At 39.9% G+C, this 25,817-nt stretch overlaps 1 protein-coding gene across 8 annotated transcripts in view; it reads right to left on the bottom strand.

Moving 5' to 3' along the window:
- Positions 1–25,817, bottom strand: part of PALM2AKAP2 (PALM2 and AKAP2 fusion) — a 272,907-nt gene that overhangs the window by 133,420 nt on the left and 113,670 nt on the right. For 4 of the 8 annotated variants that reach the window (XM_030257290.4, XM_030257287.4, XM_030257288.4 and 1 more), the window contains 2 exons: positions 22,815–22,916; positions 15,194–15,898 (listed from right to left, as the gene is read on the bottom strand). The exons of 1 other annotated variant lie outside the window; for it this stretch is intronic. In XM_030257290.4, coding sequence (XP_030113150.4) covers positions 15,194–15,898; positions 22,815–22,916 — 807 coding nt within the window. Of the gene's footprint in view, positions 1–15,149; positions 15,899–22,814; positions 22,917–25,817 lie in introns of those variants that run through there. 3 more of the 8 variants (NM_001204209.1, XM_030257291.4, XM_030257289.4) reach the window with 3 other exon arrangements.

The raw sequence follows: 25,817 nt of genomic DNA, 5'->3' as shown, positions 1-25,817 counted from the left end.
ACTGGAAGATTTGTGTGCAGGGGATGATGAATCCAGGAAAAGCAATCACTCCCCATCTTTGTTCTTGGAAACAAACTTCTGGAGAAAAGTTTCTTCACAAACTTTAGCATCTGTCAAACAGGTGTGCTAGTCTTCATATGCATGACAATACATGACTAGACCAGAGTCTTCCTTTCTGACAGCAGTATCAAACTGGGTCTCTGCTTCAGAGACATCCATGTGGTGCATCAGTGCGCAAATGAATGCTGTGCAAATGTGCAGGCAGCTGAGGGGGAAAAGACAGCAGTCAGTAGGGAAGGGAAAATCAGAGAGCTGGCCACAGTCATCAGGAAAAGGAAGACGTCCAGTATTGACAATATACAGCTGTGGGTCTCTTGCCCATAGCTAGCTTCCTTATTAGACACACTTGACTTGAAATTGTAATGTCATCCCTGCAGGCTTCACGTAGAAGCCAAGAGAATATTCCCTTTGACTCTGAACAGCAAAGTTTCTGGGAAAACATAGATCTCTGAAAGAACAAGATCACACAGATTTCACTAATAATAATTAAAATCGCTAATAATAATTTTGGATAGAAAAACTGAAGGGAATCTTCTGGTAATGTCATAGCAATAATTTTACTACATTTGAGATATTATTACTTTTTTTTTTCTTTCCTTCAAACTGTGTTTTTTTAACAACTGGTCAATTCAGAAAGTTTCATTTTGGGATCAGCCTGGTAGAATCCCCTTTTAATCTGTTTTTATTTGTTAGTTTTCACCACTGAAACAGCATTATTTATTCTTCTCCAATGCTGAGAGTGTTTTCAGCCTCCTTAAAACAGAACACCACATAACAAGTTTCTGTCTCCTCATTCTCTGCTCAGCACCATCTCTGCAGCCCATTCTTTGCAGAGACCATATGTGGTGGGCTTCCATGCCCACTAGCAGTGGAGAATCAAGAAGGTATTTCTGCGAAACAGAGGTCTTAGAAGAAAAGGGGGTTAGTACACAGAAGGCAAGACCTTCATGACTGCAGGTTGAGACAGACCAGTTAATTTAAGGCGCTTAATTGCATTCCATAGAGCAGCTTGGGTGGGAAAGAACCTTGAAGGTTATTTAGTTCCAACTCCCCTGCTATGACTCCAGCTAGATTTGGCTTCTCAAAGCCCCATCCAACTTTGCTTGGAACAATGACTAGGACTGGACATCTACAACTTCTCTCCAGGCAAGCTGTTCCAGTGCCTTACTGTGGAGTTGTGTCACAACCTTACCATCCTCACAGCAAAGAATTTCTTCTGTATATCTAACCTAAATTTTCTGGCTTTCAACTTGAACTTATTCCATAATTATCTCACTCTCCTGCCCAGCACTATCTAACAATCCTGTTCTCCAAAAAAGGTGTTCTTTACAGGATGGTTCATATCTTCTGTTGCTTCAAATTATCTGGGGTTTTGTGATGAAGTCTCTAATGAAATGAGGTGGTACAAGCAGATCCATGGAAATTAATTTGGCTTCCCATGTTATTAAATTCAAGTACATGGCTAGTTCTTTTCTGTTATGGCAAAAAACATTTGTGAGGATTCAAAGACTAGTAGGAGGGTTAAATTTTTCTCCAACATATCTTTTACAGGTCTGTTCTCTAAAAGTAGTTTATTTGATTTCCTGTTGGACATTTTTTTTTAATTACGTATTTGAACAACATGGCTTTCAGCAACCTGTATTACAGTAACATACTAACCTGACTGCTTACTATTAAAAACCTTATAGCTTTTCTATAAACTCTTCTGGGAAAACTTTTCTTAACATAATTGTACATAATAGAAAATAGCTAAACACATCAGATGAAATGAAGGCTGTAACTTGGGCAGTGAGTCATGTGCTTTTATAGTGGGTAATATTGGACTATACCAGGAACTCCAGGCAGTGTAACTGCAGGGTCAACTCTGCTTTGCTGCTGTAAAGAGATTTGCATTTTGAAATTCTGCACACAGCAGAGCCCTTTGTGAAAACACTTTGATTTTGTGCCACTTATTTTCTTTATAAAAGAAAAAATAGTTGCTTCTCAGGTGCTGATGGTGACCGGTAGTGCACTTCTTCAGAGTAAGCTGGGTATGCAATCGAAGCCTGTGTTCCCCTCCCTGAATTTTGCTTTCTGGAACTGGTTATTTAAATCTTGCAATCTCTTTGGCAGTCAGGAACCTAGCTCTAAAAATATTATTGCACCAGAAAGGGTTTCCCAAACCAATTTCAATACTTTCTTTTATTTCTAGTGCTCTGTGACAAAAGTCTGCTTTCACTTCCCACATAGGCACTCTGAGTTCACTGGCTGGGCTTGTGATAAGGTTCTGACCCAAAAATCATACGTGCACTTTCTTCTAAGGGACTTGTTGGCCCTGCTGCTAATATTTGCAGCTGTTAAATTGTGAAAGCTGTCCTTTCACATCAAACTGGGTTTAGTACTTTTTAGTCTATGGATTAGAGGAGAACCCATTTTGGTGCTGGATGAGAGAAAAATAACTTGTTTCCTTTTATTTTCACTTTCAATTAAAACTTTTAAATACTGCCAACACTGTTTAGAGCTTTAAGCCCCAGTGTTTCCTCTGCAAGACTTAAAATGTGTGAAGAAAATGGAGACAGGCAGGTAACAGCCTCCATGACAGGTCCTGGATTTGCTCATATTTAGCAAATGTTTGGGACATTGTGAAGATATATCAATAAATTAATCTCAGTATTTCCAGCTCTGTGAATTCAAAATCCTGATGTATAAAATCAGTGAAAAAACTAAACAGTGTGTACTATTTCAGTAGCTTGTCCATTTGTCGTAGTCTCATTTCCTCATTGCATTCAAGAGCACTTAAGAATATTGGGGTCTCATAAATGCCACAGAAAAGGGCTCAGAAAATAGAGTATCACAGACCTGAAGAATTTGTACATTCAGCTAGAGCAAGTATTTTCCAGTTTTCATCCTTAGCTGGGAATCCCAGGAACTACCATTTCTTTTTTGTATGTGTGTGGTTTTTTTTTTTTGGGGGGGGGGGTTGTTTGTTTGTTTTGGTTTTGGTGGGTTTTCTTGTGTTTTCTTTGTTTTATTTTGTGTTGTTTTTGTGGTTTTTAGGGTTTTTTTAGTTTTTTGGGTGGTTTTTTTTTGGTTTTTTTTTGTTTGTTTGTTTTTTAAATTGCAGCAAAGACTCGCCTCAAATTATTTGACTCCATGAGCTGTGAATTCAGAAAATACTCTCAAAAATCACTAGAATTTCAGCATAAATTGTAGAAGTAAAAGCAGAAATTACTTCTCTCCTGTTAAGTGAAGGGCTGTTTTCATCCCAGGGTGGTATCTATCTTAGTTAACTCTCCCAATTTACTAACCCCTTGGTGACCTCCAGCTTCTGTAAAAAAAAAAAAAAGCAGACTGAAATAGCAACAGTGGAGACTTTCCAGATATCAGCCCTGTTCTCAGTGTGCAACTGCATGTGGTATTCAACAGATTCATTACTTTACCCCATCTCATCTGGTAACTCAACCATAAAAAATATAAAATTGCCTAAGTTGGCCAATAGAAGGAAGCACCCCACCTTTGTCTATAAACCCTTATTTCTGAAGCAATAAAGATGCTTCTATAATTTAGCACAGCATGTTAAGAAAAAGCATCTTACAATGCAACAAAAAACTGAGCAGCAACAATCTACTTAAAAATTTGTCAGGGCTAAGTGATCTCATTTGCTTTAAAATTAATGATAAATCTACCACACTCTAGTGAAATATAATGATCAAAACCTGATGGTACTAAGAAGTATCCTTCCTTTTAAGTCACAGGATGCTTACAAACCACAATGAAATGATGATTAGAGGTAACCACTGTACAGTCATTTTAGCACAGGGTTATGCTCAAGTGAATAGATAACCACTTTTACAGCAGGGCTGATTAGCTCATCTGACTCCCCCCTGCCCAGAAGAGCTACCATATTGCTGCCATTGCTGGAGCAGACTCACCCATAGCCAGAGGGATTGTGTAGCCAGTGATGCATTACATACTGTGGAAATACTCGAAAAGGAAGCTGAACTGATTTGTCGCGTCTGAGAAAGTGACCCATTTTTGCATGTCTCCTTTTTTCCCTTCATCTATTCTTTTCCCTTTGTTTTCCTACCTACAAGCCACCAAATGTGCTACAGTTTTATCCCTTTTCTCGTAATTCATGGAAATCAATCTTTCCCAGCAAATACTTGACTGCTGTAACTGGCTGGGTTTGGTTACAATAGAACCTATATTTTTTTCTGGTTTGACAATGCTGTTAGAAACAGAACCACCCCAAAACTTTAGCAGTGAGAAGATATCTTCTGAGCCAATGCGCCTACAGCATGCCCCACATTCCTGTAGTCTTGCGACAGATACCAACAGCCACATCACCACATCTGCACAAGGCAGGATAGTGCTAAATATCCTAAATTGCAGATGTAAAGCATGAAAAACTTAGGGCTCACAGAGGATATTAAGTACCTGCTCTTCCCATCTAAATTAAGAGGATGATGTTGTGTCTACATACCTTTGTAGATCTGCAGACGAGAGACTTGTGAGGTCATGCTGAGCCGCTCAGAACAGCAGCAATTGGAAATTATGTTTGCCAAGAACTGAGCCAGCATCTTTATTAGTGCTCAGTGAGTCCAGAGACCTTGCTTCCTTACACCGGGAAGAACTGCTGTATATAAAAGCAGGAGCAAATTCCCTTCTTTCTGTGGCAACCAAGTTCCTAGGTTTGCATGGCAGTGTCTGTACACGGACACAATACCTCCCTGCCCATATTTGGAGTGACCCAATCTCTCTCTCAGCCAGCTAATTTTTCCCTTAATTCTTATTTTGAATTATATTTTAGGAAGTGGCTTCCTCCAAGCCTGATATAGCAAACTCTATTTCTATACAAGGATCTCCTTCCTTGTTTCATCTGAGAAGGTGATCTGTGTCAATTAGACTCTTGTGACAATAAAGCAGGTAGTTTTTTCTGTCACAGGTAAATGTGGAGGATGTTCTGCATGGCTGTGCAAAATGCTGTGTTCTGCAAACTGCTCCGGAGACCAGCCTGGATTTCCCCAGAGCAGTTACAGCAGATTCATTTGTGACTGTGCATAGTGTAATGGACATCTGAGCAGCACATGAGAACTGCAAATGGAGGTCTTGGAACAGCAAAACCTGTTATTAAATTCTTGACCCTTTTTTATTATTCATTCTTACAGTTAGTAGCCTTAAAGCTTTCTTCATGTAACCTTGAAAATATCATAGTGTGAAGTAAGAATAGTTGCAGGGTTGATATGAGTTGGGCAAGTGGTGAGGGTCTTGCAGAAAAGTAAGAGGCTCTCTGAAACTGTGCTACTCCATTTCCTTCCCACCACCCACCCAATTACTGAAACACCTTGAGTATTGAACTCTGAGAGTAAGCACCTATTTTCCTTCTGCTACCAGAACGATACAGAGATATTAAAATAAATGAAAAGGAAAGAAAACCTGAGAGGCGTCCTGCATGCTGAATATGCCCTTACTCTGTGAAGTCACTACCTTCGAACTACTCCAGATGAGCTTCAGGGGAGTGTCATGCTATCTGACCAGCTATTAAATATTTTATTAAAAATATTACAACCCCCTTTTTTTTCCTTAGAAATTTTAAAAGGGGAAATGCCTGGAAATACCTTGTTTCTGAAACCTTAGTAACAGCAGCAATATTAAAATTGTCTAGTCTGTTTTCAGTGTTTACTTGGATGACTCAGTTTTGTACAGCAGAGGAATTATCAGCTGAAAATCTTCTCCTGGCTATGGAATTAAGTGAGGTGGAATGAAAATAAGATTATATCACAGGCCATGGTATGCACTTAGAGATGTAATATGTACCTGATCCAAGCATCCAAGCACTAAGTTAGTTGCACATGATAAGGCCCTTGTCAATTCATGGTCTTCTCACAGACACTACTGCTAACTCAAGTTCATGATCCCTCCTTTTGCCATTTTGACACACATTCTGGATTAGGAGGGTATGTGCAAAATCAAAGAGATTGATACAATTATAATAATTTCTCTCAGCTGAGTCAATTCTAGTCCTTTGATGACAAAACCATGCCAGTTCTCCCAGCATTCACCTTCTTGGACAGCCAAATTGACTTTCTCTTAGTGAACACAACAACTAGGAAAATAACCAGCTTGAAGACCCACCTATTGTAAAACTTTCAGGACTAAATTATAAAACAGAAATGCAGGGCCGTTTTCCCTTCTGTGATGCTAAAAAGTACCACATTGCAAAGGTCTCTGTGTGTATGTGTGTGCATATACATTTTATCTGTATGGCTTCTGGATGAAGGGAGAAGAAGGTGGGTACTTGTGTAGCAATGGGCAATTTGTGGAGCATTTCTTAAATGTCAGAGTTTAAGATGAATTTTTAAATTTCTGAGGAGGCATGTGATGCCTAGCTATGTTATCCATTCTATCATAGTTCTAGCCTTAGGTAAACACAGCATTTCAGGAAAAAAAAAAAACCAACAAACAAAACTACTTGAGGGTTTTTTCTTTTTTTTTTCCCCCTGCAAGTCAGACTATGGTGAAATTCTTCCAGTCCTGATATAGAGAGGATGCTATCTGTGATAAGCCCTGAAAGAAAATTGCATACTATTTACTTTATCGGTCCTTAAATAATTCAGTGCTCTTTTCTCACAAAATCTATATGCTGTACGGAATACTTCCCTCAGTCAGGAAATAAGTTCACACAGAACATACTGCTTTGCTAGCTAAACCCAATCTTTCTTTTCTTCTGCAAATATGAAAATGTGCCATGTGATCTTAGAGCAACAGGGTCCACAATATGCTTGGCAAAGTATCACAGAAGAAGGAAAGGGAAAAGGAAATTAGACAGTAACAGGTACGATGAGTTAATATGTATGAAGGATCTCATAAAAATAACAGCAATAGGACATAGCAGTGGAGGAAAGGGGAAAAAAGCCCCCAAACTGTGGAGTTAGTACTTTAATTCTTTTAGTGAGAGAGGTAGCTCCAGTGCAGTATGTCCTTGAGATCACAGCATATCTTGAACAGTGGTAGGTAAAGAGAAACACAGTAAAAAGACACAGAAATAGGCGCAGTGAAAAGGCAGATTTATTTACTAGTAATACTGTACAGAGAAAAAGAAAGAGAAGCCACAGTTACAGCATGGCTGTTGCTGGCAGTGTTCTTGGTTTTTTTATTTTTTTAATCTGAAGAAAAAAACATAACAGTCAAAAAAGTACACTTCAGGTTACAAAGTACAGCAGCTATCCCCAGCAATTCTAATCCAGTGTTAGCACAGCAGATTTTCCCCAACAAAATGGGATTTTATTTACATTAGCTCACAAAGAAAGTGGGAGACTAAAGCTTAAAAAAAAATCTCAACCACAATCTACATTCACCATAAAAGCTGCATTTTACACAACATTTTCTTGAACCCCTAAAAAGTCTCATTCTTTGCCTATAGAGTGAATGTAGGTGGGAGGGGCAGAAGACCTTCAGAAGTGTGTTCTTTGCATTTGTTCTGACATGCTCTTTCTTGGCTACCTTTGCTGCAGTCAGATTCTGTTGGTCAATGGAAAAGAAAAAGCTTTCAGACTGATTTTTTTCTCTTGTATCTGCCCCTAAGCAGTTCCTTGCAAAATAACAGGAATAACAGGTACAATATTTGAGACCATCATCAGTGTAGCACCTTAATCATAAATACTGGCTGATCTTCACACATCCTCAAGGCTATCCCTAACCTGCACAGTATGTGTTACACTTCAAGTGTGTGCTTAAGGTTAGTGTTGCTCAAGCACCACATTCAACTGGGACTTCATATGGTTTCACAAAACCATCTTAATTTTGGAGTTTGCTTTCTTTAATAGGCATATTATCTTGGAGGGATACCAGTAGATTCTTGGCAGCTAATTTTACTGAGAAAGCCTTTGCATGCTGGATCAGTCTATGGGGAAGTACATATTTTCTCCAGGCTTTTTCATCCCTGCAACCTGACATATAGAGGAGTGGATTGCCTTCTGCTGCTGTAAGAACTGCTTTCTAGATGCCAATATTTTATGTACCTGGACACATCTGGCTCATGTGAGTTCAAGGGGCATAGTGTGTTCCAAAGGAATAGTAAGAGAGACAGCAGATTTACCCAAATTGTGAGATTTTGATGGAACTTGCTGTGTGGGCAACCCATAGGATGCCAGATGAATAGAGAGGGAGAGTGCTCCTCTAATATCAAATATGTCTGAAGAATCTAAGAAAATAAGGGAAAATGTCCAAATAGTGAGGACAAGATATCATAATTTCTTAGAACTGACGCCAGCAGGCCTAAGGTGAGTTTTATAAATCTGGTCTCTCCTTTCTTGCCCCTCTTTTTTCTAGGAGACCACAAAAAGGGAAGCAGATGGATGAAGAAAAAGGGATCATTTGAGCCATAGTGTCCAGAATGAGAACAAGCCCAGAGAGAGAGGACAGACAGAGTCTGGGGCAGAGATGTGCAGAGAGGGAAATCTGAAAATAAAAGTTACACTGCCTCTTTTCTGTTGTGTTTGTGTGGAGGTGTAAAGTTTACCCCTCTGTCTCCAGGCAGTGGGATATTGAGAGTTCTTGGAGGGTGTTTGTCTCCTCAAACATAGTCAGCAATGAGATCATGATCTAAAACCCTCTGCAGAAAAGTGCACCAGTTTCACAACACCATTTAAAATTCTAATTAAACTAATAAGAAGACACAGTTAAAGCAGCATAAGCCTTGCCTGTAGCATATTGCTTAAAGACCAGATCCTATACACATTTGTGCATGTGTTTAATTTTACTTGTCTGGGTCATCCTATTAAAAAGGACTGCTCGAATGCTTGATTTTATGCTTATGGTCAAATCTTTAGGTCTTACAGACCCTATGAATACATATGCAAGGTCTAGATTTTGGTACAAGTCACTAACATATCAGTGCAAGTCAAAAATGTATAAATATACCAAAACTGGTGAGCTTGAGGTACTTAGCTAATTCTAAAAATTTAATTAAGGGTTTTTTAATTCAATTTCTGAATTAGATTAATTCTTAGAACAAATCCCTAAATCCACCTTTGAGAAGAATTTGGGAAATAATTGCAGGAAAGCCCTGAAATACAATAGCAGCAAAGCCCCACAAAGTAAGAGAAGCTTTTGCAAACTGAAGGAAGGGGCTCAGAATTCTTCACAAGTTTGCCTTTAAGAAAAGTGGCCTATTCTTAATCCACTGAACAGCCTAAGTGCAACCATCACAGGTAAAAAGCTATAGATTTTGCAAGACTCTTTGAACCCACAAGGAAAAAGGCTCTGTTTTATAATTGTTTAATTTTAAATACAAGTGGGACATTTTAAAGAACTTCATGCACCCTTGTCACTATTTACAAGTGAAGTTAATAGAGGTTTATATTACAAGTTGGATTTATATTGTTTGGACTAGGTGACAATGCATTTATATTCTAAACTGAATAAATTCAGCCATTTTATTGAATTTACTCTTTTACATACAAACATTACAGTCTATATTTTTGTTGAATATTGTCATAGTCTGCAGTTATTAAGCTCAGAACGAAAATTTACTCTTGCTGCTCAGAAGGCTCAAGAAACACAATCTGAGCAAATCCTAAACTTTTCAACAGACAGCAAGAACTGGTTGAAACTTAGTTAATTTAGAAAAAAGAAAGCATCCATGCCTCAGCATGTGGAAAAATTTGCCTAAAATATTTTGTTCAACTCAAAATATTGTCTAAAATATTTTGTTCAACTCTTTCCAGTGGCACCATCTCTTGCATTTTGAAATCTATTGCTGGATAAAATATGACAAAACATGTATTTCTCCTATTAGACATACCACTCTGCCAAAAGTAGTTAGCTTTTGCCTACTATGTTGGCTTTCTAGGTAAAGAAATTTTTCTAGCTATAGAAGGTGTAGGTCCATCTTTTTCTGTGAAACATGTTTAATTATTTAGCTGTGTCTATAGCAGTTATATTGGATTCTACTCTTCTAACTTGGCTCTTTAAAAAGTGTTGTGATCCTTCTTCCTGGAAAAAAATTTGGTTAGGTCTACAAAAGATCCCAAGAATTGGGGCATTGTCATAAATGTATGAAAAAGTTGAAAGGCTCAATGTCATGGGAAGGATGATATTCCAAAACTCAATACCCATCTAGGGTTTGTTTCTCATTACAAAAATATTTATTCCTTAAAAAAATACACAAATGTAAAATACTACATTTTCTATTATATCCCCACTTGCTTTCCAAGTATGCCATTTGGATGTTTGACTAAATTAAAAGGTAGAATACCTTTTATTTCTCTAGCAACTCTCTATGCTATCTTTTTGCTCAGATTAGTCTGTGGAATCTTAATAATTGGAGTGTGAAGAATCAGTAGTGAAGTTAGGTACAACGGCAGGGGACTAATATGTTAGGTGTCAGGGAAGCCCCTCTGAATTTTTGCTCATGGATGGTAGCAATGCTGACTCAGGACCTGATCCTACCGGATGCTAAGCACCATTTAGTTTTGTATTTTTCTCAGTAGAAGTACAATGCTTAGAGTTAGCCTCTCTGACCACACCACCTTGGGCAAACTCAGCAGTGTATAAAATCTGTATAGGAACATAAGGAACACCCAAACTCTGTATCAGTCATTCATGCCCTGATCTTGCAGACTCCTACAATGTTCTTCCTGTGAGGAGTCCTGTTGACTGAAACAGGTCTACACACAGCAGAATTAGGCATGCATGTTTTTGTTTGCAGGACTGAAGTCTCCTATTGCACTGGTAGAGGTACACTTCTCAGAGAAGGGCTTATGCACACTTCTCTTGCTGGGGATTGAAAGATAATGTTGTGTTTATACAGCTTTGGAATACAGCCTGCATTTTTTGGAAAAAAAAAAAAAAAGGAAATAAAAGATACAAAAAAGAAGGAAACCCAAGAGTGCTAAGGCAAACTGTCAAATGGCACATCATACCTACTTTGTCATTCATTTAGATAACATCACAAAGGCAGACCAGAGGAGTTCTGTAAACATATACCATACAGTACATCAGCCACAAGAAATTAAAAAAAGAAAACAACCCTGTAATTCTTTTCTTTCTGTATTGATATTCTAGTAATTGAAAGAGATTGCCTAGCCACTAATCATAGTGCTGTGGGCTTTGATTTGTATGTTTTTCTGTTAAAAAAAAAAAGAATGGAAGTAAAATGCAGTGATTTGCAAAAGAAATGGTCCCTGAATGCAGACAAGGGACGACATGGAGATTGGGTTTATAGAAACTTAGAAAATACAAAATATAAAAAAGTTTCCTAGTTTACTTTTTTCCCACTTTAGGAAAAAATACACTGAAAAGAGTTTTTTCTTTGTTTTTCTTACAAAAATTAAGGCAAGCAGTTTGTTGTTGCAAAATGCTATTACTGAACCAGTTTCTGACTCTACTTTTTCGTATCCCCTCATGCTGAAACTGAAAATGTACATGTGATGGCATAAGTTAACAGACAGGGATTTTGCTTAAAACAATATTAAAAAAAAGCATACCATAATGATCCTTATAAAAGTCTCTCTCTTCTTGACCACAGAGCAGGCTGCTTTCCTTGTGCCTAATTGTGCATGGATTTTCACAGGCAGCCTCCTATCCAAGGGTAAGGGGAAAACCAACCCTTTCAAAGCCCAAACCATCCCTGGAAAACCAGTTTACATTCATCAGCCTGGCCTAATGCATCTGAATTTCCCTGTAACTTGCCTTCAGGCTAATGGCTAGAAGGGACAAGGCAATGTCCAGGCATGGCTGCTGCCCTTGTGGAGGAGGATGATCGGAGTAAGTGTGTTTCAGCTAAGCCCCTGTGATTTCAGACTCATTAGCTTCTATTTCATGTTTTTCCTGACCTCACATGGGGAACTGCCTTTGACCTGTAAAGACCAGCCCTATGCAGGTGAACCTTTAGCTTTCCTGGAGCTTCTGGGGCCTGTTAACCATGGAGTTAATGTGAACAGATAAAAACTACTGGCCTTCCTAGGCACTCAATGTTAGCTACAAGTACTGAGCAGTTGGTATTTGAGAGGTTTAAGGTTTAAGGCTTGTGCTCTACTTCTAACCACTAAAGGGCCACTTCTGGACTGTGGTGTGCCACCATCTCCCCACCGTGCTGTGCCTCAGATGGTGCAGTGGTCTCAGACATGTTCTGGTCCCAGCATCAGCAAGCATCTCCCAAAGCTGGCTGCTAAGGGAGTCATCCCCAAAATGCTGAGTTGGTGCTGAACCAGAAGGTCGTCTGACAGGGGAGCACATGGCTCAAGAGATGCAGAGACAGAATGGGTTAGATTAGTATGATACCCCAAATTTCCCAATTTGGAGTTTTGAAAAAAAATGTTCATATGGCGACAGGAGTGACAGGGGAAAAAAGATTAGACTGTGAAGACACCATGAGGTTAGAGTGGCTGTGAAGGCAGCATCACACCTAGAGAGGAAAAGATGGTGAGCAACAAGATGTCTGGCCAGGCCAGGAGGAGCTGGCTGGGAGATCTTTTTCCGAGTATTACTGGTGAGGTAAGCAGGCCCCAGAGTGACAGAACTATTGCAAAGCATGCTGGGCTCCCACATCTTTCACAGGTAGATGCAAGACAGAAAGGGCTTCACCCTTTGTGTTGCAGTGCTCCTAAACATGCCCGGGGACAGCCTCACCTGCCATATTGGGATCACAACTTAGTGTCTTGTTTTAAGAAATGTGTAGATTTGTAAATGCTCAGCATTTCTGGGAAACAGAGAAAGGGAAAAAAAAATACCCAACCCAACAACCACCACCAACCACCAACCAAAAAACCCCAAAATTCCATACAACTCAGCCAAAACCACAAACAGTCTGCTAGTTTCTAACAAGCAGCCACCAGACCTTTTGTTGGAATATGAGGGAGGCTCTGTGGCCCTTCCACTCTGTGATAAAACTTAACCACCTAAGCCTGAGTCAAAGAATGATGTGCAGAGCTTCCTCTGGGTGAGTTTGGTCCTTCTCCCAATGAAAAGCCTCCAGGGGAGGCAAAGGGAGCATGTGGAAGTCTATTCATTTCTGCCACTCCAGCTGATATGGAGGTCAGCAAAATTTCTGCAGGTGTCAAAGAGGTGAGACTGTCTTTTACTACTCTTGGTTTTTTACTACTTGTTTGGATTTTTTGTCTGACAGTCACCTGGGCAGTAGTGAGAAGTTTCATTGACCAGTTCCATAGTGACAGCTGAGTGACCTAACATAGGAATTACCTTTTGCTTTCTTGTATATGTAGATTTTCAGTGTGCCTCATATTACTGCCACTGAACAAGTGTCTTTTTTTACTGGCACAGAAAGAAAAGAGTACAGAGCAAGAATTGTGTTCAATCAGATGCTCTGGACTAACAATTAATGCAGTAAAAGCACCATCCAAGAAAAGATAAGTATCATAGGAACCACCTCGGACTGAAAAGAGGCTTTTGTTGTTTTCTTTTTTTTTCTTTTTTTTTTTTTTTACTTCTTTTTTCAGTTGCTGTTATTGATTTTTAAAGTCTGATCATTTCAAAGAGACTTCAAAATAATCTTGAGTACTTGTTCACACTATCAGAAAATATAAAACCTGATTTTTAATCTCACTCATGTAGTTACAATGCCAGAGTAACTCCACTACAATGAGTGAAGTGAAACTTAAACCAAACCAGTGTGATACAAGAATTAAGTTCATAATAACTCACCATGAAAAAGCTAGCTGCTTTCTCATTTAGAAGAATCAAGGAACAAGAAAAAAAGAAAGACCTATTGATTTTGGATGCCTTCACATTTTTACATTTTCATCTTTAGTTGTTTTTAAGAGGCCTGATTTTTAGCGGTCAGATGAGGAAAAATGCACTGGAAATCAGGCATCTTTTAGTGCCCCATGTTAGAAAATGAAGCATCCAAAACCACCAGCAGTTTTTGAAAATATTAGTCTTGTGGCAACAGGATCTCCTAAAACAGCTGCTCTGACAAAACTCCAGTGGGCTTCCACACGAGTTTTACCTGGACAAGCCGGGCAGCATCCAATTGCCTGTCACTGTGTAGGTGCACTGGAGGTACACTCTGTGAGAAATTACATTTCTGTAAGAACTACAAAAGAAAACTCTGGCCTGCCCCCATTCCCAGTACTGAGAATTTTGCCACTGAGTCCAGTAGGAACAGGGTCAGACTGTCAGAAAAGTTCATTTATATTCTAGGGAAATAGAAAGCAGCATCCCTCTTCTACTGGAGTTCAGCAGGAAAATTTAATGTATGAACTTTGGCAGAGTCACTGTAAGTAACTCTGACGAGTGACTCCATTTCTGTTGGTGTGACAGCTGCATTTTTTTCATGTCAATTTCAACTGTAATTTCGGGAGTTGAAATGCATATACAATACTGTAATCTGGAAGATTTATATAAGGCAAAATGATCATTCATACATTTTTCTAGAAAGAATAATTAAGGTCCACTTCTGGTATCACCAATAAGTGGAAATGGCTAATGGGTTTTTCTGACACTGCAAACTAAACTGGAAAGCTACTAAAACCAAAATTATGCAGTTTTTTGGGAAAGGCTTGTCTGATTTTAGCAAATCAAACCAGTAAAGTGGTCTGAGCCTTCCCCCAAGAAATAAAAAATATGATACATAAAATAATGCTTAGTGTGATTTTTCTTAAAATGGAGAAGTAACATTTTTTTAAGGCTGTCATATCTGGTGGCTATGAAATTCAGACTCCCACAAAATCCTAGGAATCTGATCAAGCCTGCCAGATACTTAAAGAAAAAACATAAAAAGTGCTTTCATTATATATATTAAAAAAATACATAAAAATCAAATAAATATGAAAACATATGTTCCATTTCTCATTTATCTCTCACTCTGCAGTATTAAGGAAAAAAAAAAAAAAAAACAAAACGCCATCACCAACAACATAAAGAAAAAAAGAAGCCAAAAGCCCCCAACCCCTCCCCAACAACAAATAGTATGCCTGATGGGAAAATAACCATGCGTTCCTCTTCTGGAAGAACTAGAAAGAAAAGCAACCCAACTGCAAGGCAATGGAGGCGTTCACTTCCAGTACACAGTATTGCAGTTAGAAGTACAGTGAGGTCTAGGTAAGTGATGGAGCAGGAGCTGCCTGGAGCAGGGAAGGAGGAGGTGTTCACATGACAATACAGCATTGACAGCGCTTTTTCTTTTGTGTACCTGGGGCAGCTTCCAAGGGCAGGCTCTCTTCCTTCCCCTCGGGAGAGGAGGGCTCTGTCGTGTCCGACAGGGGCCTGCCAGAGACCAACTCTGCAGCGTTCCCATCCATGGTGGAAACATCAGTCACTGTCTTCTCCCGCAGTGACTTCTCGTCATCTTCATCAATCAGCACAAGCTCTGCCTTGATGGTCTCATCGTAGCCCAGCACTTTCTTTGTTTCCTCTTCATCATCGATGTTTTGGTAGCCCATAAATATCATTGTCACCGGCTGATCTGCACTGGGCTCTGGGGTTTCACCACCACTGGGTTTGTCTTGTGTCTGAGGGTTCACAGCACGTCCTTTGCTGGATTTATGTACCATTTCTAGCTTTGCCTCTTTGAAGAGCATTTGCTCCTTCATATGGCTAAGGTTTCCATCGACTACCATATTTTTGTCTGACACAGTCATTGTTTCATACCCTCCTTTTACACTTGATTGTCCAGCTTTTTGAATAAGTTCATCTACGTCCTTTGAGCTTAATTTATGTACTCCATTTTCTACCACTGTGCCACCACAGTGAACCTCATAGACTACCTTGGAACCATCATCATAGACTTTGAATCCTCTTTGATGTGCCTCATCTGGGCCAACAGGTGAAGCAGAGACAATCTTGGTCTCTCCTGTCTGTTTGTCTTTCTCCACATTAATTTCCATGGTGCACAAAGCTTGAATGAAAACAAGAGAGGAAGTGCATGTTACAACAAAAAAAGCCAGTGAATGGTTAATTGCCAAACAGACAAAGAAAACTATGGTGCCCCTTTTTCCTATCTCCTGCTTCTAAAGGGCTAAGCATTCTGCGTTAGAGGTGGGGTGCAACGCTTTGGACACTGTTAACACTTTTATGTCGGTGGAGGCTGGGCGTATCTGCGGCAAACAGACCTTCTCTTCCAGCTCACGACACATGGAGCTGTCTTTGGTCAACTAGGAGCACCAAGAGGTTAGGTGTAATTTAGACAAGGGAAGGTGATAGCATGCAGGTTTCCCTCTAACTTTTCATTCTGAACTTGCCTCCAAATTCAGAGAGACTCTTCTACTCTCTTTTCTGCCATCAAACTGCCAGTTAGTTGGTAACAAGTTTTGTTTGCTGCAACACCCAGACCATTTAATTATCAATACTTATCCTTGATTAACTCTTCCATTCGTAGCACTCAAAACATTTTAGAAGGGTGAAGAAATATTATTTATCTCTGTTCTGCACGTGGGAAAACAAAATCACACGGGAATGGGACAAGTTCTCTCACAGGCGTGTGGTGGGGCAGCTCTCTCAGCTTCCACACCAAGATAACAACTGTGACCTCTGCTTCCAGGTTAAGAGAATGCACATAGTAGCCGAAAGTGCTCCCTTGTTTATGTGAAATACGCATTAAGTACTATTGTGAAAGTTGAAGAAAAAAGTAATAATTAACTGATTTTCAAAGAGTCATGAAACAACAGGTAAAAACATGTGTGAGGGCTGTTGCTTTAGAATAGCAAAGGTTTTCTAGCAGTTAAGGATGTAGTAATGAGATGAAAAGTGTAAACCAGGTATTAGGAATAGATGAGCAGTCTACTCTGCTCCTACATCATATCTATCCATTCTGAGATATGATGACATACCACTAGACAGCTTTTAAAAGAAAAAATGTGCAAAGACATCTCAGACTTTCCAAAGTGTTCATTTGTTTAAGCATTCCTTATTATGCATATGAAGACATTTGGCTCCTGGACAGACATCCACAGACAATTACAAATTACCACAGGCAGTGACAAGTATTTGTGAAACTTACTATGATCACTTTCAACAACTAACCTCAATGGTATAAACATAATTTATCTTTCCTGGGAATATCACAAACTGGAATGTTAGCTTTTTTTCTCTGACTTACTTTCAAGTGAGTACAGAATATCCTTGCCCCAAGAATCAATGCAGCTTGGTATGTTTGTATTTTAAAAAAAATTAAAATAAAAATTTACTGTCACTTTAATATATTTCCTCAGTCTTTTTATTCACACACAGTAGAACTACTTTTCCTGTAACCTTAAAGAAAAGTATTTAATCATCAATTGGAAATTTGTCATGACATGCATCATTACACTGCCTATAGTGCTAGATAGAAAATTAATGTGTTGGTGACCATGTGCATGCTGTTCATGACATGGTCTCCTTTGTCCCCTAGGAGTGCAGTCTGTTGAGCAAAATGGTTGGGTCTGTTCATCATGCTGTGCACATCTGCTCAGACCTTGGCCAACTCCAGCAGGAACTGTTTAGGTGAAGTACGACACCACACACAAACACCTGCATAGAGCCAGGGGACAGACATGCTAGTGGGCAAAGGAGCAATACTGCCCCTTGAGAGTGATGCATTGCTGAAGGCTAGAGTGGCTGCAGAAGCACCATTCTCCCCTTGACCATTGCAACCTAGCGGACTAACCCTAAGGATTGTGTTTTACCACTGCTTCAGGAGGTTTGTGGCCTAGTTGTGTCCATAGCTGTCATGACCCTGGGCACAGGATGCCCATTTCCATGGTAAAGTAGGGCTTATAGTTTTTTGATATCCCTCCTGTGCTGGTATTTTCATGCCTGGTCACCCCACAGCAGCCTGGACAGCCAGAAGGATGCAGCAAGGCTGAGAGCTGAGCTCTGAGGTGTGCAGTTGGAGACTGCAAGGCAGCTGGCATGGTTGGAAACAGGAAATTAAGGCTGGAAATAAAGAACTATTGCCCCAGGACTGGTAGCAATTAAGCTACAAAGCAATTACTCTGAGAAACTGTGGCAGACAGCACCATATTGAACCTCAGAGACCACTTAGCATGGATCACTTGCTCTGGACTGTCCCAAGCCCAGGAACTGGTGTGCAAGTGCCCTTTATGTCTTACCCAAGTGCCTCTGCTGTGAAGCCTTTAATTCAATTTATAGTGATAATTGAACAAAGAGTTGCAGGTACCAACACTAACACTCTAGAATTTTCTAGGTGCAGTTTCTTGAGGGGGAAGAAGAAAGGAAGAAGAATTTGGTTTATTGGCTTGGTGCCTAGGGCTTGGGGAAGTGGGCTCTGAATATCGCTTGACCTTACCAGATCTGCTCAGGCAGATATTGTTCAATAACTTTCAACATTACAAAGGTAAAAATAGAGGCTGGCTTGTCTGTGGTGAAGATCTTAAAACTGTCAGGTTTCTGAGTGGCCAGCTGAACTGAAGCTAAGCTGAACCATGAGGCAGCAACAGCACATTCAGAAAATCATCTCTGATGGGCAGAAGTTCCTGATTTGTCCTGAGCACCACAACTTAGAAGAGAGGGCACCACCTGCCTGTCAACTGGCTGCCTGTTACCTTCTTAGAGCTCCTGTGCTTTTTATTTGAAAATTAAAAATATTATCTGGTGCATGGTTTTTCTTACAGACTGGTGATTTTCATGTGAAATAGTTGAGTGCCATGGATTTCCAGTGCAGAAGAGCATGCAATCTCCCAGACCCTCCCTGCTTTGATGCACAAATTTAGGTCAGTATTGTGCATTAAAAGAAGACTTGTACAGTGGGAATGAATTGCAAAGCAGATAGCAAAAATCTGATAGTTAAATCATGTGGGCCTGACTGTATTTGTGTTTGTGACCTTGAGCAGCATGATCCTGACAAGAAGCAAAGACAAACTCCTGAACTTTACAAGAGAGAACTTTCAACTGTTCAAGGAGTTGGTGAATGAGACCCCCTGGGAAATTGTCCTTAAGGACTGAGGGGCTGGCCAGAGATGACAAGGCTTTGAGACCACTTTTCCTGGCATCCAAGAGCTCTCTGCTCCCGTGTGTAGGAAATAAACAAGGTAGGCTGGAAACCAGCACAGGGCTGAGCTAAAGCACCTCCTCAAATCAAGGAGTAAGAAAGCAACATCTACTAGTGGAAGTAGAGACAGTGACCTGGGGAGAGTACAGTAATAGAGGGTCAGGGGTCAGGAAAGCCAAGGTTAAGCTGGAATAGGATTTAGCAAGGAACATGAAGAACAACAAGAAGGAATTCTGTAAGCATACAGGTTAGAAAAAAAAGGCCAAGGAAAATCTACTTTCTTGTACCTCCTTGCAAACAAGAAGGGAGAACTGGTGATAGCTGATATAGAGGAGGCTGAGGTACTCAATGAGTTATTTTGCCTCAGTCTTCACTGGAGTCAGGCTTCCCAATTCTCTGAAGTACCTGATCCTCTGGGTGTGTGTAAGGGAAGTGAATATCCTCCCACTGCAAGTAAAAAACATGTCTGGGATCCCTTGATGAAGCTGAATAGCCACAAGTCCATGGGACTGGATGACATGCATCCCAGAGTCCCAAGGGAACTATCTGATATTCACGACCAGGCTGAATGGAGGTCTGAGCAACCTGGTCTAATGGAAGGTATCCCTGCCCCTAGCAGACAGGTTGAGGGAATGAGATGATCTTTAAGTTCCCTTCTAACCCAAACTAGTCAATGATTCTTTAATTCTGTGTTGTTGCCAAGCTACTCTCCATCACATTTGAAAAGTCATAGCAGTCAAGTGAAGTCCCCATTGACTAAAAAAAGGGAAACATTGTCCACATTTTTTAAAAGGGTAGAAAGGAAGAACTGGGAAACTATAGACCAGTGAGCTTCACCTTTGTGCCTAGGAAGATCATGGAGCAGATGATCTGACAAGATATGCTAAGGCACATAAAAGATAAGGAGGTTATCTGAGGCAGCTATCATGGCTTTACTAATGAAAAATCAGGCTTGACTAATCTGGGGGTCTTCTGTGATGGAATAATGGCAATGGTCACCAAGGGAAGACCAACAGATGTCATTTATGCAGACTTCTGTAAGGCCTTTGATACAGTCCCCCATGACATCCTTGTCTCCAAATTGGAGAGACATAGATTAAATTGATGGATTATTTGTTAGATAAGGAATTGGCTGGCTCGTTGGAGCCACAGAGTTGTGGTCAATGGCTCTGTGTACAGGTGAAGGCCAGGAATGAGTGGTTTTCCTCAGGGCTCTCTCTTGGGACTGGTGCTCTTCAGTATCTTTATAAATGACATGGACAGTGAGATCCAGGGCACCCTCAGCAAATCTGCAGATGGCACAAAGCTGAGCAGTGCAGATGGCACAAAAGATGGAAGGGATGCCATCCAGGGGGATCTGGACAAACCAGAGAAGTGGGCCCATGAGAATCTTACGAAGTCCAGCAAGTGCAAGTGCAGAGTTGCACCTGGATCGAGGCAATTCCAAACGTGAGGACAGGCTGGGAGAAGGAGTCTTTGAGAGCAGCCCTGAGGGGAAGGACTTGGGGGTTCTCAGGGATGAAAACCTGGATATGGGGCAGCAGTGTGCCCTGGCAGCCCAGAGAGTCAATTGTATCCTGGGCTGCATCAAAAGAACTGTGGCCAGCAGCCTGAAGGAGGAGATTATCCCCCTCTACTCTGCCTTTACTCTATCCACCTGGAGCACTGCATCCAGGTCTGCGATTCTCAGCACAAGACAGACATGAACATTTTTGGAGCAGATTCAGATGAGCGCCATGAAGATCATCAGAGGGATGGAGCACCTCTCTCATGAAGACAGACTGAGATTGTCCAGCCTGAAGAACAGAAAACTTTGTGGGCACCTTATTGCAGCCTTCCAGTACCATTAGGAGGCTTATAAAAATGAGGGACAGGGACTTGATAAGGGCAGCTAGAGACAGGACAAGGGGCAATGGTCCAAACTGAAAGAGGGCATACTCAGAGGGTGGTGAGGCACAGAACAGGTTGCCAAGAGAAGCTGTGGATGGCCCATCCCTGCAAATTTTTGAAGGCCAGGCTGGATGGTGCCCTGAGCAACCTGATCTAGTGAATGGCATCCCTGCCCATGGCAGGGCAGTTGGAATTAGATTATCTTTAAAGTTCCTTCCAACCCAAATCTAAAATTCTATGGTTCTATATTTAAGAAGGTTGCAAGATACATATTTTTATCTATGGTATGGAGTAGTGTCATGTAAAAATGTCTCATGTATTAGGGAGACTTCAGGCAACAAGTTATAGCACTCCTTCAAGGATGATGTCCTAGAAAGTTAACAGGAGCGATCCTTTTGTATTTCAACTCTGGCTAATTTGCTTAAGTTTTTGACTCTGTCAACATTTTATTTTCATGTCTTCTACTGTGATTGTACTGCAGTGTTTCTAGATATTGGCATAACGTGTGGTTTATGACCAGCTCAGGGACCACATTACAGGTGCTTGGCTAAGTAAATGCATAAATATATGTGAATTCCTTAGAGAGCTGTTCACCAGTAAAAGGCATTACCATGAGATAAGTGAATAACAGAGCCTTGCTTATCTGCCTGTGTGCATAATGTTTGCTCTCTGTGAGAAAACCTAGCAGCCCAGCTTGTCAAAGTATTTGCAAAATGAACTAATGTTGATGCTAAAATGTATTTAACCAAAGCATATTTACTGCAAAATATGATCTACTAAGAGAATATAAAACTATGTGACAATAGAGTTGGAAGATGACAGCCAGTATTCACAAGTTTCTGCAGAAGTCTTAATTACAGTGAAACATGATGCAGCACTTCAGGACAAGATACCAATGTGCCAACAGAAGAATCTAGATTCTGACTGTTTTGTGTATTCAGAGGCTTTTCTTTAAAAAAAATTTGCTTACAATTTGAGCCTATTTTAAGATGGATGGTTACAGCTGACCTTTAAGAACACCTATTGCACACACACAATACATTTATCAAGGACTACATTAATAATGCTTCTGAGTCATCCAAAATAAGAAAGAAATTATTACTTTCTTGTTGTCAACAAAATGGCACAAAACACACAGAAGAGCTTGCTTTAAAGACATATCAGGGTAAGCACTGGTGGAAGGCAATATTTTGGAATGGCTTGCAACAGAACTTATGGAAAAAAATACACATTTCATAGCTGTGCACAGTGCCTTAGCTGCAGACCTTGCTTTGCTATGCTGGTTAATCCATTTCTCAAGTAAGCCACTTTTTACCCCTTTCCTTGGGACACCAATTAAATAGCCACCAGCAATTCGGTGTTGACATAGGAAGTACATTGTTTAGAAAACAAGAATTTTGAAAACAATAAAAATGTACAGCTTCTAATAGTCTTGCTGTTACATTTAAGACACACATGTAATCTGAAAAATAAGTGTTAGAAAATTCTCTGTATGACTTCAAGCACAAAACGAGCCCATCTTTTCCCAAAAAGAAAGAATGGCATACAAAGAAGTATAAATGACATAAATATTTGAAGAATATATGTGGTCTTGTGAATGCCTGTCCAGAGTTGCATGGGTACAAGAGAGGCCACAAAATCTTGGCCTAAATACTATGTATGTATTTGTACCAGCAGAGATGGAAAGAACTGAATGTTTCCATGTTAAAAAAAAAAAAGGGTGTTTCCTGTGGTACTTGTTATATAGTTCAGCTACCTTGTTCAGAGAATACTCACTGCAGCTCAAAAAGCCTTGACTTATTTTCAAGAATATACATCAATCAGTATTTCCTGGCATTTAAATGATATCAGAACACCAGACTCATTAAAGTAATATAACAAAAAGAGTTCATGGCTATTGGACTGGTATTATAATACTTTGTTCCTTGAGACTTACCAGCTACTCTGCTTGATCCGTCCCACCCAGGAACTGGCTCTGCTGTTCGTGAATAGAGGGTTGGGAGTTCAGGGATCTGGGAGTAAATGTAATTTACTGCATCTGGTGTCAGAGAACAGGAAACAGTTAGATTTGTGCTATGAGCCCCAGTGCCTTCATTGCTTGGACAGCAGAGTGTTGTCAGCCCTGACAATAGTCACTGGAGCTTTGTACTAGATAATTGGATCAAAACAAACAAAGTGCAAAGTCACTGTCCTGTGATTGGTGTTCAATAGACTAGCTGAGGCAGGAGGGAATGGGTCCAGATGACTCAAACCTTATGTCAGATGAACACATAAAATTATATGTCAGGAGGTTCTGGATTTATCAAGTCAGTGAGCTTTAAAATGGGGAGTGGGGTGGGAAAGGTGAGGACCAAACCCAATGCGATACCTAGAATACATTTCAAAAAGAAATATAAAAGCTTAAAAATGCTAGTGTTGACTGAATAGGATAAGAAATGAGCTCTTTTGTACCAGTTGTTTCCAATATTACTGAATCAGAATTTGACTCTTTGTTCTTAAAACTGAAATTTAGCTAATTATGAAATCTCATATAGATATTGATAGGATACCTGGTTTTGTCTTCAGTAAGTAATATGCTCCTGTCAGTGCTGCAATACCATTAGTCATGAATAAATCCTGAATTAGCAAAAAGCTATCTTAAATGATTGACTTGTTTTATATTTGAGATTATGGCTTATCATAAACTAAATCTGATTATGATATTATTAATATTAATAAATTAAAAACTATTTATTTGGATATATTTTGTGGCTGGGTTAAATATAACTAACATTTATTGTTCTGCTTGAATTTAGTGGCTGAGCTAAGAGCAGAGTTCAGAGGAGAGATGTGCAATAACTGACTTAAGGTTCAGGCATCAGACCAAAACAAAAAAGAAAAAAAAATTTAAATCACATTCTTTCCTATCAACTGGAAATGTTTTCAGCTCTGTATGGAAATGGCTAAATTTATGTTTAAATATAAAATCCTATTTGGTCTGAGACAGACCATTCTTTTTCCTCCAAGGGTATTTTGCCAGTTCAATGTAAAATTTGTCAAGGTCTTGGTAGTGCCTAGTCCACGTATCAGGGTAGGAGACAAAATCTCCCTTCCTTGAAGCCTCTTGTTGCTTCAAGGTGGGAGATTTTGACCAGCAAGCAGCTGAGAGAGGTTTACCAGTGAAGACCATAAAAGGGAACTGGTGAAATGAGAGAGAAAATGAAATGTGTGCTTAACTGCATCTGGTTAAGGGAGATACTTTCATCACATTCCCTATGAGCTAACACCCATCCCAGAAAAAATACCTATGCCTGGTAGTGTCCTCAGGAAGGACACGATATGCCACCTCTAATCACAAAGCTTTTTGGGCAGGAAAACTGGGCCCAATATTACTGAAATGGTTTTACTCCCGTAACAGTCAGTGGTGGCCACCATTGACACTGGATGGAGAAAAATAAGACCCCAAGATGAAACTCCATCTCTCTGCAGACCACTGTAGGTAATTCAGGTAAGGAGTTCTCTTTCCTCCCTTCTGGTGTCAGAAAAGTAAGGCACAGAGGCACAGTGCAAATTCATTTAAAACCCCCACAAATTTAGTATATAAATGAATTCAGTTTGTATCAGATGAATTGGAAAAAATCCCCAAGCCTGTCTAGGCAAATGGTATGTTTTTTCATATTTCAATGGCAGACTTGGCAAATGGACTTTTATAATTTCAATGCATACTGTATCTCAAAGTTTTGTGTTTTTAGCAGTAGAACCTAGGAAAAATAATTGTTTAAGACACACAGCTGACTGAGCACTGGCCAGCAACAGCTGCCTTCTTTTACAGGGTCACTTGCCTCTAATGAGAAATTGGTACAATGCTTGGTGCTGTTGCTCTGGGAAATATCACCAGCAAATGAGTACGCCGTTATTGAAAACTGAAGTAATTTCTCAGAACAAAGAAGTGGGGACTGTGTTTCTGGTCCAGGAAAAGAAGGCACTTTGTGTTCTGGAAATAGCACAAGCTTAATAATTATTCATCCCACAGAGTGTCCTTTCAGAACAGTAGTTTCAGTACACACTCATCCAGTGACTGAGTGACAGATGTGTCACATGTGTTGCATGTCATAATCAATGCAGACTTGAACTGCTTAACTAATCATCCTTACTCCTTTTGCAGTTCATGAGGATCAATAGGCATGGCTAGGGTACAGTTCTCACTGCAAGGACATTTGCAGGAGGCAAAATTATTTTCAAATTTTTCTTTTTACCCCAGCGCTTATAGGGGGAACTGAGCATTGCTGACATCTAGCAGTAGGAAAAATCAGTTGTACAGCTTGATGGTGAAACTCTCACTTTGATGTGGTAGATGTCTGTGTACCTTAGTAAGCTCTTAGTTTACTTTTTTCCCTTGCCTCCTGCTTTAGGAGACAGTACTAGGCTAAGTGTTAGATGCTGCTAGCATTGAATTAGTTTAGAAACTTCTCTGTATGCTAATTATAATAAAATATTTTCAAAATTAGATTCAGGGCTCCAGTCTGTCCTTGTTGTGAGCAGGGAATGCTGGGAGGGCAGTGCAATTCTCATATAGTTCCTTCTGAAGCTAGTGGTGGTGCTACATGTCAGAAATAGGGTATTTGGCTACAAGTTGGGGTTGGTTGATTCTGCCAGCTCCTGTCTTGTGTTGCTGCCTCCCCCACACAGCCTCCAAACAAACCAAATATGCTAATTTCCCTTTATTTCACTGGCATTTCCCTTTATCTCTCTTTCATTTAGCATCTTTAGAAAGATATAAGAGGTAATTTTACAAGGAATGGATGAGACACAAATTAGCACTTTGTTCACATGAAAAGACAGAACATAAATAACATTTAAACAGACTGCCCTCAATATCTTAATTTCAGTCTTTGATAAGTTACTAATATCTAAGGATGACATAAAACTAGTTCTATGTCTTTTTTACTACTTGCAGCAA

Source organism: Taeniopygia guttata, chromosome Z, assembly GCF_048771995.1.
Source record: "Taeniopygia guttata chromosome Z, bTaeGut7.mat, whole genome shotgun sequence".
NCBI classification, from domain to species: domain Eukaryota; kingdom Metazoa; phylum Chordata; class Aves; order Passeriformes; family Estrildidae; genus Taeniopygia; species Taeniopygia guttata.
Note: the sequence above shows the minus strand (reverse complement) of the source record. Positions and strands in the feature narration are given on the sequence as shown.